This window comes from Psittacula echo (genome assembly GCF_963264785.1).
Source record: "Psittacula echo genome assembly, chromosome: 4".
NCBI lineage: Eukaryota > Metazoa > Chordata > Aves > Psittaciformes > Psittacidae > Psittacula > Psittacula echo.
Window position 1 is genome coordinate 40,043,244 of NC_137738.1, and position 18,725 is coordinate 40,061,968.

At 41.5% G+C, this 18,725-nt stretch overlaps 1 protein-coding gene across 1 annotated transcript; it reads left to right on the top strand.

The window, feature by feature from the left end:
- Positions 1 to 369: 369 nt before the first annotated feature.
- Positions 370 to 18,370, top strand: IYD (iodotyrosine deiodinase; the record flags this gene model as incomplete). The annotated part of the gene is made up of 5 exons (XM_080616938.1): positions 370 to 550; positions 12,368 to 12,562; positions 14,994 to 15,153; positions 16,243 to 16,399; positions 18,188 to 18,370. 5 exons carry the CDS (start codon positions 370 to 372, stop codon positions 18,368 to 18,370), a joined length of 876 nt encoding a protein of 291 aa, XP_080473064.1.
- Between the last annotated feature and the right edge of the window lie 355 nt (positions 18,371 to 18,725).

An 18,725-nucleotide genomic window follows, 5' to 3' on the forward strand; every position in this document is an offset into this window, starting at 1 on the left:
GTTGTTACACGGAAGATGACTGGGATCTCAATAACAATAAAAATATAGGAGAGAAGTCTTTTGCCTTAGTCTGGTGTTTTGGATGATTTTTTTTTTCATATTGCACTCTACAGCATTTATGCATTTGTAAATGGTCTGTGCCTCTGCTAACTGTTTATTAGCAATTTCTCCCCTGAAAACATATAAACCTGGGTCTGCTAAAGAACCAGAGCACATCACAGATGAGATTGTGGGGGTGGTGGCCAAAAAATAGAAGCTGGATAGGATCAAGGACTGAACATTGGGTCCACCCCTTTCTGCTCACTGCCGCTCTGCTCTTCCCTTTTCAGAGGAAACTACTTGGAAGGAAGACTCCACTGTTCCATAATCATGGCACTCTTTTCTTCCCTAACCCCAGTCTTTATAGCCATTATATGTATTTTGATTGGGGTAATACTGAAGAAGACTGATAGAGAGAAGGAAAAACATGAGACTAAAAGCAGGCCTCTATCTCATCCATGGGTGGAGGAAGATTTAAAAGATGGCACAGACCACCACTTAGAGGAAGAAGGTAAGGAAAAACTTATGCATCTGAGCACTTTTGTTGTTTGAATTTTATCTGCTGATATGAATAAGGGAGATGGAATCTTCTGGACTTCTCTGCAGTGATAGCAATACATAGTGCTACGCTGGTGCTGTGCACTGAGCTTCTCAGCTCCCTGGAAGGAGGCTGTCCCCCTGTTATGTTGCTCTTGATGTAAATCTCTATTTCCTCCAGATCCGGCATGTCAGAATGCAAAAGGAAAACCAATTTTCCAAGGCCCCTGTCTGTCTCTTTGCACAGCAAATATCAGATGTATGAGGGACAATGTAGAGAAAGGAGATACTGCTGAGGTCCCCCCAGCTTTTTCCCAGGTCTCACTAGTGTGATCAAAGTGTAGACCTGAGCAGAGAGTTTCTATCTGCAAGCTGATTTTGCAGTTTCACCCCACTTTACCATCCAGTGCTACATATTTGGTCTCAGCACCCCTAGAAAAGTTGGAAATGGGTTTCTTACACTTCTTACAGAAGTCTTTCATTTGTGACTTCTGAGTATGTCCATAAGAGTTTTAGCTTGCTTGGAAGTGGGATCATTTGGGGGCTGAGTTGATCAAATATTTAAGAACAAAATATGGTAATGGTGCTAATCTATTTACCCAGCTGCGTATGTGAACCTGTATAGAATACCTCTTTTTTTTTCTGTAGTGATTTCTGATGCACAGCTTGAACAAAAGTCTGAGCATAAAATGTGTCTTTCCTTCTTTTTGCTCCCTGGCTATCCTCCATAAGCTCCATTCATTTCTTTGTGAAATTAGAAACTTCATAGGAAAAGAACTTCGTAGATTTTTATCTGGGAGATAATGCAGGATTTTTTTTCTTTTAAAGCTAGTGTCAAAGGCTTTTTGTGTGTTTTTTGTCGCATAATGGTGCATTCTCTGTCTGCTTCTAGAAATCTTGAAACTTACATTGATTTTCTGCACATAGACCTATTTCTAAGAACTGTTCTTTCTCTTTATTTCTCAGTGTTCAGTGTACTTTGTGTTAGTGTTCTTTATCAGTTTCCAGAAATAGTTGATACTTGGAACATTTTAAACCATGTTGACTATTTCCCAAGTATTCAAAATGTCTTTAAAGATTACTTCACATGTTGTATCCTTCTTTGTTCAATGCAAAATAGATTCTCTATAAAATTACTCCATATTTCTTTTGTCACTAATAGCTTACTTGTTCATTTAAATTGCCACAAACTAAAATTCCTGTAGATAGTTCAAGTTATAATCTATGAATTATCACTGACACACATCTTTGACTACAGCTGTTTCTATCAGTTAAAAAATTTAGATCCTCTAAATAAACAAACCTAGTAACTCTTAATAAGGAGTCTCACTGCCACAGCTCCATATATAAAATATTATTCTTTTAGGTCTTAGCTGGCTTCCCCTTTATTCATGTGCTAAATTCCAAACTGTACTACTTTGCTATTGCTCAAAGGACATGTATTTATTTTAAAACAAAACCTCTCTCAAGTTATCATGCCATCCAACATGAAATTAAGTTTTCTTGCTATGTTGCTTTTAACAACAAAGGGTCATCTTTTCCTTAACGGTATGTGATTCAAACCAACATCTTTGCATATAGGCATGTCTTTTATTTCTAGAAAAAATAAAATAATTGCATCATGATAGTGAAGTTTTTCTTCAATAGCTGAAAGCCCAGACTAAGTGAGAAGAGACTATGGTAAGGACCTGCTATGCTGCTAATGCTGTAATTAAGGATCTAAACATATTCACCTTGTCAGTGTTAAAATTTTCACTGACTGCACTAGATGCTGAAACAGAAACATGAACTTAAATAGAGATTTTCTTTATAGAAAAGAATATTTTCCCTGCTGTGTAAATTCTGCTACTGTACTAATGTATCTTACTTTATCAGAAAAGCTCCTTTCTGTTTTAATGTCTCAAGCTGGCTTGTGTTTAAAGATAACGTTCCTTTGAAAAGCATTTGAGTTAGGTGAGATCAAATGTTTTTAAGGTTGTGTCTGAAGCTAGAATCTAGGGCTGCTGTAGGTGAATGAATTGAATTTTGAACAGCCCCCTGACAGGAAGGGGTGGCTGAAGACCAAGTCTTTCAGTATGTTTCCATGACCAAGATGTGAGTGCTTTGCCAAGCGAATGAAGTGGTCTGTAAGAAAAACACTGAACTTACTCAGGCAACATCAGCCCCGTGAACATTCCCTGAAGTGGCATCAACAGAGGTGCTGCCCCTGAGAGGGGCATACCTTCGAGCAGCAAAGCATTCAATGTAATTAGATGAACTGCTTGGACAGATTCAGTAGAGTCACTTATTGACAGTGAAAGGTTGAAGGGGAGGGCCAAGTGCTCCCAAGCTTGTCTGTGCTATAGTTTCAGTAGCTGAAGAGAAGGATGTTTTTCAGAGCAGCCAGAAACCCAGTTCTTTGGTTAAGTGGAAAGCATACACTCAGTCCATTTATTTAATGCTTTAACTGGCAGTACTTCAGATTTGTTTGCATATCCATCTGTCCTGTAACTTTCTCCTTCACTTATGAGATCCAGAATGAGAGATTGTTGTGCTGTGGATTGGCAAGAATGGGCTGCGTGTGTGTTTATCTGGCTGTGTCCTGCATTAGAACATGTGTGGTTATCAGTCAGATACAGATGAAAAACACGTTTCTTCAGCCTTGTCTTGAATGATGAATCACAAGGTTTGTCTTCTAGTGGTGGACATCTAATCCCAAAGTGGTGATGCCTCATCTCCCACTGCTTCAGGTTTACACATTAGTTCAGTCTTTAACTCAGGGAGCTTGTTGTGTATCAGTCACTTTCTTGGTTGCATATTCTGATTAGTACAATTGACAGATAAGGTAAACACACAGTTTACAGTGCTGTGGAGGATGAGGTTAAATTTCATTTGTATCCTTCTTACTCTGGGGATCAGTTACAAAGATTAATAGCAAAGGCATTTTATTGCAGTGTATTTAGTTGTGGGGACTTTGGTGATGCACTCAAGGACTAGAAAGCAATGTACAAAGGCCCAAAAGTTCCATCTCTTCTGAAAGTGCACAGCTCATTGCTTGTGATACTTCTTAGAATAGATGTCACCCACTTAAAGGATTTCTCTCTGCAAGTTCAAAAGCTTCCCATGTCTTTTAATACTACTACTGACATAAATGAGGTGGTAATATTGAATTTTCCAATTCGATGACACTTCATGCTTTGTGTCATTTAGGAACACAGGACTTACATGGAGATGATGCATTATTGCATTATTTTCCAGCCCTGGTATATATCCTCCTGTGGTTTATAGACAACAAACAGATTACCTCTCAGCTTTCCTTTTACTACATAAACCAGCAAATCTCTTTATAAAACAGCTGCTCCATTCCTCTGAAGATCTTAAGAAACCTTCTGCAACTATATTCCAGTTTGAGGCAATTTTCACAATATTTTTGTGCTGGCTTTTTTCTTCCAGGGTCTGCCTCTTGATACTACTTCTGTTTAAGATCCCTGATTAACTCTTGAGGTTTTCAGGATCAGCCTGCTAACCACTATTTATAACTCACTAATAAGGCACTCCATCTCTTTTAGCTGTGTACTCAGTTCAGGATTGGATTCAGGACTGGAATTCCTGTAATGGCAGATTATGTAGTAGGCCATTAATCAAGCAGTAAAAGACAAGACCAGTTGCCCAGCATTTGAAGTCCAAAAATCTGAAAGTTGTCTTTATGTGCATTTAATCTTTTTTCTATGCATCGTGTCTTCACACTGGAAAAGAAGATTGGAGAGGAATTCTATGCTTAGAAAGCAATTCTTTAGAGAAGAAACTGGAAGAGCTGGTTTGGAAAGCAAACACATTGGTCTTGACTGAGGTTTCAACTGAGGTTTATCAAGGATCAGATTCAGGATCAATTGATAATACTATCAAGTGGTCTTTTCATAAAACCAAGAAGCGTGCAAGAGAAATTTCCTAATGACTTATGACTGGGAGCCCACAACAAAGGGAAGTGTCAGTATATATAAAATAAGTGGCTAATAGAAATTAAACGACAAGTCATTGTTCTCAGTGTATGTTATTAGATATTCGTTATAAGAATTTTTGCTACACACTGAGGCAAAATTGTTACTTCATTTGTAGGCTCATTATAACTTCCCATATGAACTGCTGAGAAGAACACAATCATGATCCTAAAATGTGTCCAGAGAGGAGTTTCTGATAGAGAAAAAGTACTTTTAAAGTGAGATTTCACTTGGGATGTCTGAGCCAAAACCATTCTAGGTTTGCTTGAAAAGCAGGAAGACTGATGATTATTGTAAATGTACAACAGAATTCATGGCAATCTTCAGAATATTAGAAGATAATAGACTGACTAGCAGGATGTCTGTTGTCCATCAAATGATGCAACACATGTGATGTAAACAAGACATTTGTAGTATTGTATAATGTGACCATACAAACAGGAATATGTCTAAACACAGCTATTAAAGATATAGAGAATGTGCACTAAACAGATGGTGCTGATAATGATTTTAGCTTAGCATATGGATAATGTTAACTGCTAAGAATGAATGGTAGACACATGGTGTCAGAGAATAAATAGCTTAATTTATTAAAAAAATAATTAAATTGTCAGGGGGGTTTTGGCTTTGTATGTCAGTTCTCTCACTTCTGGGCTCTCCTGCCTCAGCCAATATTCCCACTTTTGAGTGCATTAAGGTTTTTAAACTTTTGCTTACAAAACTTAAGCTTGGATATAGTGATTCTCACACTTTGATTCTCTCTAGTCACCTCAACTTTGTCCCATGTTCAGAATCTTTGAAAGTAGATTTCTTTTTTCACCATGTTGTTAAGTTGAACCGTCCTGACCACACAGCAGTTTCACTTTTCACTCCTTTTCTTTTCTTTTCTTCTCTTCTATTCACATGATGGGGGAAAAAAAAACCCAAACCAAATGATGCAAAAGAAGCAAACAAACCTCTCAAAATTTAACTTGGCTTTAGCTTGGGTAATACTGCAAGTTTTATACTTCCTGTTCTACGAGGTGTAGGGTTCTGTGTTAACTAATCTCTTTCTTCCATTCCTAGTTGCCTATAGATCATTTAAGTGAGATGTTTATTCAACCAATTACATTTGAGATGATTTTTATACCTCTTGATTTAAAGAAATGCCAAATTTCTCTGCTTCCTGATCCCTGAATTCTTCAGTCTGAGTTCTCCAGCTTAATTTTCCTTAATCCATTTTTTTTCTCCAAGTCTGTTCCCTTAAAAATTGAAAGTCACAGTTATATACCTACTTTTCCTCAGCCTTTGATTTTGTCAATTAAATTGAACCAAGTGATAATCTCACTTTAGTTGTGCCTTTTTGGATTTTTTTTTGGTAATGTCCTCCCTTCTCACTGAAACCAAAGCGAAGAGAGTCACTGCACCAAAAGAAGAACAGGTTGTTTGACTAAGGCATTGGATGCTTCAGCTAGGAAGCCTGGTTTCTAGTACTATCTTAATATTTCCTCTTCATTCTATACCTAGAAAATTATGCTTCTGACAGATACTTAATAACAATGATGTGGTTGAGGTAATATGTCTCTATTAAAGGTGTGTCCTGATCCACATGTGACCTTGGGGGCCTCTGTAGGATTCACGCCATCGCAGAAGACAGCGTAACTCGAAAAATAAGCCTTTTTTTATACATGTGTCCTGGGTTCAGCAGCAGCAGCAGTCATTTTTCTCCTTCTTCATAGCTGATGCAGTGCTGTGGTTTTGACTCTCAGCCTGGTAACAGAGCTGATAACACCGATGTTTTTAGTTGTTGCTAAGTCATGTTTACTCTGACCAAGGACTTTGTGAGTTTCATGCTCTGCCAGGGAGGAGGGGAAGCTGGGAGGAAGCAGGGACAGGACACCTGACCCAAACTAGCCAAAGAGGTATTCCATAACACAGCATGTTATGCCCAGTATATAAACTGAGGGCAGTTACCTGGAAGGACGAGATCACTGCTCGGTCGGGCTGGGTATCGGTCGGCAGGTGGTGAGCGGTTGTATTCTCTCCCCTTGTTATTTCCCTTACCATTATTATTATTGGTGTTAGCAGTAGTGATTTGTGTTATACCTTAGTTACTGGGCTGTTGTTATCTCAACCCATGGGAGTTACATTCTTTCCAGGAAGGAAGGAGGGGGAGTGAGTGAGCGGCTGTGTGGTTCTGAGTTATCAACTGGGCTTAAACCACGACAACATGCTACTTTTTATTTCTTTACAGTCTACCACAGCATCCATTATTTCTTATTTTTTAATTGATTGGCTTCCTGCACAAGTCAAAGCAGGTACTGCTACTGTTATTGCATCTTCATTCTTTCCTCCCTGTCACATTTTGTCCTGTACAGGCACTTATAGCTCATCTAGTGTGCTGTCTAGGCCTCTGCACTGAACTGGCAACAAGCAACATCCTCTCTGGATTAAGCACATCAGCTGAGTGAGTTCTCTGACTACTGTTCTCATCCATATAAGTAACTTAATCTTGCACTTCTTCTTTCTGTTCTTCAACATTCATGTATGCATTGATGGTTTATCACCTACTTGAGTTTCCTCTCCTTGTGTTTCAAAACCAGGTACAGAGATTACACAAATTTCCTCCATCCTTAGTTATGATTTGACAAATCTTCTTTCTAAAGATTTTCAGTATTTTATAGACTAGTCTTCATATCTCTAACTCAAAATGATTTCCTTGTTTTTGAACTTTGATAAAAACCTCATCACAAGAAAGTAAATGTTGAGAGCACATAAAAACTCTTGGGACATGAAGTGAGTTTTAATTGACTGTTTCTAGGCTAGAAATAGTCTATTTCCCAGGACACTCAACACTGTAAACTTGTGAAATAGGTAGGGATGATCATCTTGGCACATTGATATAAGCACAAATAGTATAGTCTGACCTGAATTTTTCACCAGGACGCTAATCCAATACCTACTTTCAGTATAGTTTTCTGGTCAGGTTCTGCCTTCCAATAGACAATATACAACCTCAGCTAATTTCAGGAAGTTTTTTTGTTGTCATAAGGAAAATATTTCTCCCATTTAGAAACTACTCTCACGTGAGTACTTATGGATAAAATTAACATGTGTATCATTCTGTGTAACTGCTAAATCTCAGTTAAGTTCAGCAATGGATATCTTTGCTGTAGTTTCAGGACTGCTATACAAGATGGTCTGGGAGGAAGAACTAGTTTTATTGGACCAATAAAGACAGTTGCAGGAGGCCAGCTAGCTTCCAGACCTGTAAGTCCTTTGCGAGAGCATTGCAGGAGAGGCTATGTCCCAAAGCTTGCTGATTTTCCATCTTGTCTATGTCAGTGCACACCTTCTGAATTTCTCTACTGGCCAGACAGTTCTCAGTCAAGTCAGTAAGGGTTGATGAGTTGCCATCTCCCAAGTCCTTATTTTTTACCTTAGGGTTTTATATATATTTTTTTTATACAGGCCACCAGATCAGGGTGAGGAAGTTGACAAGGCCTTCTACAAGCAGCTGAGAGCAGCCTCACAGTCACAGGACGTGGTCGTCGTGGGGGATTTTAATTTCCCTGATGTTTGCTGGAAGGACTACTCAGCAACCCAGCCACAGACCAGGAGGTTCCTCCAGTGTATGGATGATAACTTCCTCATCCAAATGGTGGATCAGCCAATCAGGAGAGGAGCGCTGCTGGATCTCATCCTCACTAACAAGGAGGGTCTGGTCGAAGCAGTAAAGGTTGAGGGCTGCCTTGCTTGCAGCGACCACGAGATGGTGGAATTCAGGATCTTGTGTGGTAGGACCAGTACAATAGCAAGTAGAATTGCAACCCTGGACTTTAGCAGGGCAAACTTTGGCCTTTTCAAGCAATTGCTAGGGGAAGTCCCATGGGCAAGGCTGCTTGAAGGTAAAGGGGCCCAAGACAGTTGGTTGACATTCAAAAATTGCTTATTCCAAGCTCAAGAGCAGAGCATCCCGACACGTAGGAAGTCAAGGAAGAGGGCCAGGAGACCTGCGTGGCTAAATAGGGAACTGCTGGGTATGCTCAAGTGGAAGAGGAGAGTTTATAGGTCATGGAAGGAGGGGCTGGCCACTCGGGAGGAATATAAGGCTGCTGCTAGAGGATGTAGGAAGGCAGCTAGGATGGCTAAGGCCTCCTTAGAATTAAATCTGGCAAGAGGGGTCAAGGACAACAGAAAGAGCTTTTTCAAATACATAGCTGATAAAACTAACACCAGAGGCAAGGTTGGCCCACTGGTGAATGGGATGGGTGCCCTGGTGACAGAAGATACTGAGATGGCAGAGTTATTGAATGCCTTCTTTGTCTCAGTCTACTCTGCCGGAGGCAGTCCTGAAGAGCCTTGTACTCCTGAGACCTCAGATGAAGTCAGGTCACTGGAGCGGTTTGCCTTAGTCCATGAGGAATGGGTTAGGGACCAGTTGAGCAATCTGGACATCCATAAATCCATGGGTCCAGATGGGATGCACCCGCGGGTGCTGAGGCAACTGGCGGAAGTCATTGCTAGACCACTCTCCATCATCTTTACCAAGTCTTGGGAAACGGGAGAGGTGCCTGAGGACTGGAGGAAAGCAAATGTCACTCCAGTCTTCAAAAAGGGCAAGAAGGAGGACCTGGGTAACTATAGACCAGTCAGCCTCACCTCCATCCCTGGGAAAGTGATGGAACACCTTATCCTTGATGCCATCTTAAGGCACGTCAAGGATAAGAGGGTTATGAGGGGCAGTCAACATGGCTTTACCAAGGGGAAGTCATGCTTGACCAACCTCATAGCCTTTTATGAGGAAATAACATTGTGGATGGATGATGGCAGAGCGGTGGATGTGGTCTACCTTGACTTCAGCAAAGCATTTGACACAGTCTCCCACAGCATCCTCATAGCTAAATTGAGGAAGTGTGGCCTGGATGATCAGGTAGTGAGGTGGACTGCGAACTGGCTGAAGGACAGAAGCCAGAGAGTTGTAGTCTATGGGGCAGAGTCCAGTTGGAGGCCTGTATCTAGTGGAGTGCCTCAAGGGTCAGTATTGGGACCAGTATTATTTAATATGTTCATCAATGATTTAGATGAGGGAATTGAGTGTACTGTCAGCAAGTTTGCTGATGACACTAAGCTGGGAGGAGTGGCTGACACGCCAGAAGGCTGTGCTGCCATCCAGCGGGACCTGGACAGGCTGGAGAGTTGGGCAGGGAGGAACTTGATGAAATATAACAAGGGAAAGTGTAGAGTCCTGCATCTGGGCAGGAACAACCCCAGGTTCCAGTATAGGTTGGGGAACGACCTGTTAGAGAGTAGTGTAGGGGAGAGGGACCTGGGGGTCCTAGTGGATGGCAGGATGACCATGAGCCAACACTGTGCCCTTGTGGCCAAGAAGGCCAATGGCATCCTGGGGTGTATTAGAAGGGGGGTGGTCAGTAGGTCGAGAGAGGTCCTCCTTGCCCTCTACTCTGCCCTGGTGAGACCGCATCTGGAATATTGTGTCCAGTTCTGGGCCCCTCAGTTCAAGAAGGACAGGGACCTGCTGGAGAGAGTCCAGCGCAGGGCGACTAAGATGATTAAGGGAGTGGAGCATGTCCCTTATGAGGAAAGGCTGAGGGAGCTGGGTCTCTATAGTTTGGAGAAGAGGAGACTGAGGGGTGACCTTATTAGTGTATATAAATATATAAAGGGGGAGTGTCATGAGGATGGAGCCAGGCTCTTCTCAATGGCCAACAATGATAAGACAAGGGGTAATGGGTATAAACTGGAACACAAGAGGTGCCACTTAAACTTGAGAAGAAACTTCTTCTCAGTGAGGGTGACAGAACACTGGAACAGGCTGCCCAGGGAGGTTGTGGAGTCTCCTTCTCTGGAGACATTCAAAACCCGCCTGGACACATTCCTGTGTAACCTTATCTAGGTGTTCCTGCTCTGGCAGGGGGATTGGACTAGATGATCTTTTGAGGTCCCTTCCAATCTCTAACATACTGTGATACTGTGATACTTTTGTGGGTCACCACTTTTTCTCTGAAATACTTTGGCTGCCAGCTATCACTTCTGTCTGTGAAAGGTTTTGCATACTGCCTTTTACCAGCTTAACTTAGTGGTCCTTGAAAATGGCATCATATAGCAACATGCACAGCACGGAATGGGTGGAAAAAATGCAGAGTTTTAAACATCTCCCTGCCTTACCTCTCCAGCTACCCTACCACTCCAAAACATGTAGGATGTTGAACACTGGGTCCTCAGCAGCAGCTCTTTCTCTCAGCATCCTATTGCACCACAGTACTTGCTAGTGTAAACATAGCCTTTTACCCCTGTGGTATTCTTTTCAGTGAGTGTGGAGGAGGAAGAGCAAAAAAAAACCAGGGGTGTGAAAGTTTCTGAAAGAGAATATCACCAGAATCCTAGCAAAGGGGCAAATCTTAGACAGCCAGTTGCCACTGAATAGTAAAAAATTTGCTTTACTAAGTCTAAACCACAAAGGGAACACTAGGAAGATGCATCCTTTTCGTATTTCAGTTTGAGTGTGCAAGATGGCCACAAAAATAATTTTTACAATGGGTCACTGATTCCCATTACCCTGGAGTCAGGTCCTTGCAGACTGTGACTGAGAGTGCTTAATGCAGGCATGAAATGCTAAACAAAACAGATTTTCTGGGTGACTTCTTTGTATGCAAAATGAAATGTATGTTATTTAGGGACCAGAATAATTCTGTTTAGACTCAACATATGACACTAGGGTGTATTGCAGTCTCTTTCACATGCTGAGCCACACTTCTGAATATTTCACTGCTGTTTATAAAATGAACAAAAAATCAGCTTGGTCTCTAAGGCAACTGCATGCTACTAAAACACAGAAATAATTGCTGTTTGAATTTGCACTGGAGATTGCTATGATTCCAGAATAATAGCTTAACAGTGGCTGAAAAAGAACTGGAATATTTTTTCCTGACTCAGCCCTCTGTGGCAGATTGCTCAATACTATTGACTGGTCAAAATGCAAAGTTTAAATGGCTTTAACTTCCGCATCATAGTTGCAAAAAATGCTATCCCTGCTGTTTCTAGGAATATAGGGGAGAAAGAGGAGATTTCAGAGACAACAGAAGTGGTATTAAAAAAAAAACCCAAAGAGACAGTTTTCAGTGAAATGAGGAACCATTTTGAGTTCTTAAATGAAAGAGAAGAAACATAATACCCTACATTTGATATGTTGTTATCCTAAGTATAGATGCCTGTCATCCATTTCCCCTTATGCTGAAAGTATCATGAAACCAAAGAACCACAAAGTCACATTTGCAGAGCCTAAACTTGTGCTTCTGCTATGAAACATGAATATGGAAAAAGCTGACATTCAGCTCTTCAGAGGAGATTTTACATCTATTGATTGTTAAGTCCTCTTTTTAGCTTGAGTAATTTAGTTTTTTTCTGGTTAGACTGCTCAGAAAGGGACATACATGTTTGCATTTCGTTATTGAGAAAAGTGGGCTGAAGGTTTGGCCACCTTTTCACCACTGTTTCAGCCTGTAACCTGTTTTTACAGGCAGGCCTGCAGACTGAAGTGGAGAGGACCGTATCTTCTTTGTGGATCACACTTGCTACAGCCAGCCAGGACCCGCTTGCCTCTTGGTATTTAAACAAGGTGTTTATTCAGTAGCTGAAGATAGGGATCAATTAGTTGTATCAACTGCAACCTCAGACTTTGTCTTTATAGCGGTATAGAAGTGGAATGTATGCCAGTGCAGGCCAAGTGCATTATGGTGGTGAATGCCAAAGATATAAATAGCGTTCTCCAGAGGTAAACAAAAGTATTCCTAACCGCTTTTGTTTTCTTGCAGAGGTGGATGAAGAGTGGCAAGGACTTGAGGAAAATGTTGCCCATGTCCCCTTCTCTGCGGAGCACTACACTGAGGCCGAAATGATTAAAAGGTCAAAGATGTTTTATGAGCTTCTTAATAAGAGGCGATCTGTCAGGTTTCTTAGTGATGAGCCGGTCCCCAGGGAGGTTATCGATAATGTCATCAGAACAGCAGGTATGGTACCAAGTGGTTCAAGGTCTGAAAAAACAGGATCAGCATCGCTGTTTAATGGTGTAAAAGTGATGTGGAAAAGCCAAGGGAATTGGCATTTGGCTTATGGTTTTCCTAGTTTCACCTGTAGCCATAATGCATGAGTACCTGTTGATTAACTGGAAATTACTCAACTTGAACAGTTTGGTTTTTTCCTTGAATGTTTGTTTTTTTTCCAAACAAATCAATGAAATTGTCTCAGCCATAAATGGTTGACATAAACGGTTAGGGTTTACTATGGGAAAGAAGTTTCAGTCTAGAACAAAAAACTTTTCCAGTCCTTTCAAATCAGTTCCAGGCCCCTCTTGCATATGGCTGGAATGTTACGACGAGATCCCTAATCATAGAATCATAGAATAGTTAGGGTTGGAAAGGACCTTAAGATCATCTAGTTCCAACCCCCCTGCCATGGGCAGGGACACCCCACACTGAACCATGCCACCCAAGGCCTCATCCAACTTGGCCTTGAACACCGCCAGGGATGGAGCATTCACAACTTCCCTGGGCAACCCATTCCAGTGCCTCACCACCCTCTCAGTAAAGAATTTCTTCCTTAGATCCAATCTAAACTTCCCCTGTTTAAGTTTGAACCCGTTACCCCTTGTCCTGTCACTACAGTCCCTAATGAAGAGTCCCTCCCCAGCATCCTTGTAGGCCCCCTTCAGATACTGGAAGGCTGCTATGAGGTCTCCACGCAGCCTTCTCTTCTCCAGGATGAACAGCCCCAACTTTCTCAGCCTATCTTCATACAGGAGGTGCTCCAGCCCCCTGATCATCCTCGTGGCCCTCCTCTGGACTTGTTCCAACAGTTCCATGTCCTTTTTATGTTGAGGACACCAGAACTGCACACAATACTCCAAGTGAGGTCTCACGAGAGCAGAGTAGAGGGGCAGGATCACCTCCTTTGACCTGCTGGTTACACTCCTTTTGATGCAGCCCAGGATACGGTTGGCTTTCTGGGCTGCGAGCGCACACTGAAGCCGGCTCATGTGCTTTTCAATCTTTACTTGAAAATGGAGGTTATTTAACTGAATGTCAGAAATAATTCTTTTTTTTTTTTTTTTTTTTTTTTTTTGAGAATTCATGGGTTTCAAATCATTACTGTCATGTCCTGGACTTATCTCTGCTTTAGTAAAACAGACTTCAGCCAGGAGTGGTTTTGACCCTTATAATTTCTCTTACGCTATGAACCAGGTACTGCTAATATAGAAAATATTAGAGAAGCTATATAGAAAACTTTAGAGATATGTTCAGTAGCCTCTAGCAAGATTAACAATATAGACATTGTTAGCATTTGAGGTGCATTGTTTTCCCATTAAAAACTGTAAGCAGCTTTGTTACTGCACTGTAACGAGTCTCCGTCTTCCTCTAATTAGCTGGGAGTAATTAGAACACGGAACATGTTTTGGCAAATGCAGCAAAGCGAACAAGCCTGGAGTGCAGATGAAGTACTTAGTAACCCTGAAAGCTTTGGGCTGTGTAGAGAAAAAGAAAACAAAGCAAAGCATAAATGTCATCAGTTCTTAGGCAAACCTGAGAAGAGGCAAGGTTCACAATATAAACACATTTTAATATAAAAGGCAGTTCAAGCTGCTTATTCAGTGTTTCTCAAACTGAAATCAGTGCTTAGGTAAGCAAATATTGTATGCGTTCAAGACCTTCAAATATTTTTGATATGTGTATGAGGGGCTAGAGAGATCTAAACAGTTTCCTTATCTGTCAGCCTGCAGAGATAACTATATCTTTCAGTTTCTGGCTTTCATTCTCTAGGCTGTTAAAATATTCTCCAATGATGTTGATGTGCAACAAGAAGGGCTGAATGAGCAAGTGCAGATTTAATATGTGCACACCTACATACACCACCTGTCCCTGGGACAACAAACTCAAACCTGTATGCTGTATGGCAGATGTCAGCATTGTGCAGCTCCTCATCTTTGTCAGTCAGCAACAGACTCCTGGGGTGGTCACTTAGCCTTGTTTCCCTGAAAGCCATTAACTTTGCCCTTCAGCTAAAATTGTGTCTCAGAGTTGGATGCATAGTCAGAGAGTGTGTTGCTTTTGTTATTACACTTTGCAGTATCATTACTGTGTGCATATATTGCACCATAATGCTACCTCATCACAACAACCACAAAGGAATTTATACATCCCTGACTTTGGTTTCCTGTAAGATGGCTGTAAGAAAGTACCAACCTCTGTTGCTCAATTGGAACTTCACAGTCTCTGAGAAAGAAATGGACAGGATTGTCTGCCAAAATTTATCTCAGTCCTTTTTTATCCTCTTTCATCCACTTGCTTTGCCATTGCTCAGCCTGAAAGCCCATGAGGAAAAGCTGATACCTCTCACTGCACACCCTCCTTCCTGGGTTTTCATCTTTGCCTGTTTTATACGAAGGTACTTCACCCAGTGGAGCACACACTGAGCCCTGGACCTTTGTGGTAGTGCAAGATCCATATTTAAAACATAAGATTCGTGAGATTGTAGAAGAAGAAGAAGAAATCAACTACAAAAAAAGGATGGGAGACAGATGGGTTAATGACCTGAAAAGATTGAGGTACGAAAAATTCAGTGAGCTAAGCGGCTTGAAGGGAGCTGTGTTTTAGTCTAGGAAAAAATATATTGGGAAGTTTTAGGCAGACTTTCCCCCTCCATCCCAACTTAATTTCAGGAAAGGGGGAGGGGGGGGCAACCTTTGCTTGTGATGAAGTGATAAAAGAAGCTTGTCTTGAATTCTCCTAGCATCCTTTTCCATTTCTTCCTCCCTCTCACTTTTAATATATTTCTAAGATTAATGTTGGAAAGAAAAACTTAACAATATATGTAGAATCTTGCCTTGGTGGCTGGTGCGTAAAATTGCCTCCAGTAAAAGGGATTATACGCTCTCCATCTGGAAGCTTTTCCAAGCATTTGGCTCCATTGTTATTTTTTTTTTTTTTCCTGTGTAACCTCTGCTGTCACAGCATTTATCCCAGTTTTTTTCTGCTGTTCTCCAAAAAATGAAGCTCCCTAAGTTGTTGGGATCCTTGCTGCCAACTAAAGTAATCCCACAACTTGCCCCCGTACAAGTGCTGAATTATACAATATTTCATTGTTCCAAAGTCTGACTTACTTAACTTCACACAATTGGAAGATGTCTTCTGAGCCTTGGCTTGTCAAATGAAGCATGTGCGTAAAGCTTGAAACTATAAGGTTTACACCTTAGACCAATAAGTTCTGGATTTTTCTGCTAGCGGTTTTCCCTAAAATCATGAAAAAGTTGACACTGCTGGTAACAGGTAAACCCACAAGTCTGCAAAATCCCAGGAATTAAACAATTTCAAGGGCAAATGCTTGTGAGGCCAGTTCATAAATAAGAGGTCAGGACCTACCTTTTATTTTTATGCAATTTCACTCTTGAGAGTGAGCGCATCAACTGCTCAGCTGAATCTGTTAAAATAGAGAACTTTGTTCAAGCTTTTTTTCTTTGTCAGAAATGTTTCTATTTAAGCTGATAATGCTTAATCCTTCACTGTAAGTGTTCTAAGCTCTAGTTTACTGCTATAATTGTCCCGTGCCTTTAGTGTGCTTTTGCAGACGGTAAATGTGACTTACAGGAAAGTGAAAAGGTTGCAACATAAATGTCTTAAGCATTACTCTTTTGCAGAACAAACTGGATCAAAGAGTACTTGGACACTGCTCCATATCTGATCCTCATTTTCAAGCAGGTATATGGATGGCTTCCCAATGGCAAAAAGAAGACCCACTACTACAATGAAATCAGTGTTTCTATTGCCTGTGGTATCCTGCTTGCTGCACTGCAGGTATGTTGGCAGAACAGACACACTGGGAATCAGTATATTAGTTTGGATTACATACCAAGACTATTCTGCCCAAATGAAGGTGGAGCTCAATTTAGATTTTAACATTATCAGTCTTCTGGATTACTCCAATTCCTGACGCTACATCTTAGTTTTGAGTTTTAAAGTTACTCTGCACATACCTATGTCTGAGAAGGTGATTCCTATTCTCTGGTTAACAGGAATAAAAACATAATGAAGCTTACTTCCAGAGCTGTCACTCTGCTTCTGGCACAAGCTTTAGCTCCTGTGGTTTCTGTCTTGTGCTAACAGGGCTGACAGGGTCTGCAGACTACCATAGCACAGCTGTGCAGTGTCACACTGTCCCCTTCTTTTCAGTAATCCCTAAAAAAATTGCTTGACCCCAAATCATTTTCAGTTCATAATGCTGAAAAAAAATCAGGGACATATTTCACAGAAGAAGCTGTACTATTTCAAACAGTCTTTCTGAGGCATTTCCAAAAGTGAACTGATTTCTAAAGCTCAGCATGTTTGACACCACTCAGTGGATTTTCTCAGTGGTTTCTCCATGTTCAGTTCTGAGTGTTGTTATCTGATGTACTCACACAAGTGTTTAAATAGTGAAGCTATCCCAATAGTTAACTTGGCCTGTCAGCAGGATTACAGCAAGGTGCCACCTCTTATGTCAGACCTATTTCCTGCCAGGAACTGACATTTCTCCTGCATTGTGTTTTGAGTGACACTTCCCTTGCCGCATTGCTGCTCCTTGGGGGGATCTTCAGATACGGGAAATCTGAGAAGTGAGCAAGCAGTGCAGAAGCACATTGCTGTGGTGTTGCTGCTCTGCAGCTGCACAGTGCTCTGTGCTGTCCCTCCATGGAGCTGGGAGCAAAGGGAGCACACAGGGAATGGGGCAGAACTAATACTATGTCACTGGTGCCTTAGTCAGAAGCAGTAGGACTGACAAGGAGAGCCAGCCCATCGTCAGGTGGGATTTCTGAGGCTCCCTATGAACTGATAGGCTCCTTAGTGCTGCCTCTTTCACAACTCCTAGAAATTAATTGACACCACTAGTGTAGTTAAAGTAGAATGATGTATCTGCCAGGGAAACAAATGAATCCTTAAGACTTTTAGTACAAGGCAGATGTATAAGAAGTTTGACAGAGTACCAGGAAAAAAAAAAAGACTATTTACAAGACAGTAGATTGTCAAGTGGCTCCATGTGCATCCTCATTTCTAAACTACAGTTTGAGACTACATCATGGGGGTTTGGTGTGGTAAATTGTAAAAACCGGTTTTGGGTTTGGACTAGATGATCTCCAGAGGTCACTTCCAAATCTAACAACTCTGTGATTCTGTGAAAAAATATAGTGCCACGGACTCACGGTATTCAGCACTACCACTATTAGCTCTTCTCTTCAGAAGATCATAGAGATTACTTAACATGAGAAGCCCGTTGCCTGAGCACTTCTTCCTGGCTGACTATATCTCAAAGCCTGTAGCCGTGTGCCCCCCATTACAGTGAGCACAGCAGGCAGGCTCCTGCTGTACAGCGCACAAACATTTCAGGCAGAATTTGCCATTGTTGTACTTCTCTGTAAGCAAAACAGGCATCTTTTTGTGGTACTGTTGAGGCTATTAGTAAATCAGATGTTCTAAAGCCTGCAGCAGAGTCTAACACAGCATCGTTTCTGGGCTAATCAATAGGAGAATGTGTAAAGGTCCTGTAGGAAATAATGGATACAGAGTGCAGACCTCTGTCTCATTCTATTGCTGTTTGTCTTGCTGCAGAACGTGGGTCTGTACACAGTGACCTCCACGCCTCTCAACTGTGGTCCCCAACTCCGGATGCTGCTCCAGCGCCCGGCAAACGAGAAGCTACTCTTGTTGCTCCCTGTTGGCTATCCCAAGAAAGATGCTACTGTGCCTGCGCTGACCCGAAAGCCGCTGGAAGACATCATGGTAGTCATGTGAGCCCAGTGCCACTAGGAAGAAGCACATTCCTACTGACAGCTTGTAAGCAGCAGCCCACTGAAGTTGTCACTGCTGTTTCTGTCTATCATCCTGCTATGTCACTGCTGTTCTGGCAGTTTACACCTGTATTCCTCTTACTGATAGTAGTCTATCAATAGCATTGAGCAGTCAAGCACTGTGTATTTGGCAGATGCTATTATCAATGAGATCAGGCAGTTGTTCCAGGAGACACGTGCAACGGCATTTAAATGACCTTCATCACTTGATTATTCTTATGCATTGTAGGGATAAATCTTTACTTGAAAGTATATTTTCCTTATACTTTCATGATTATCTTTACCCAGCTATTTTCACT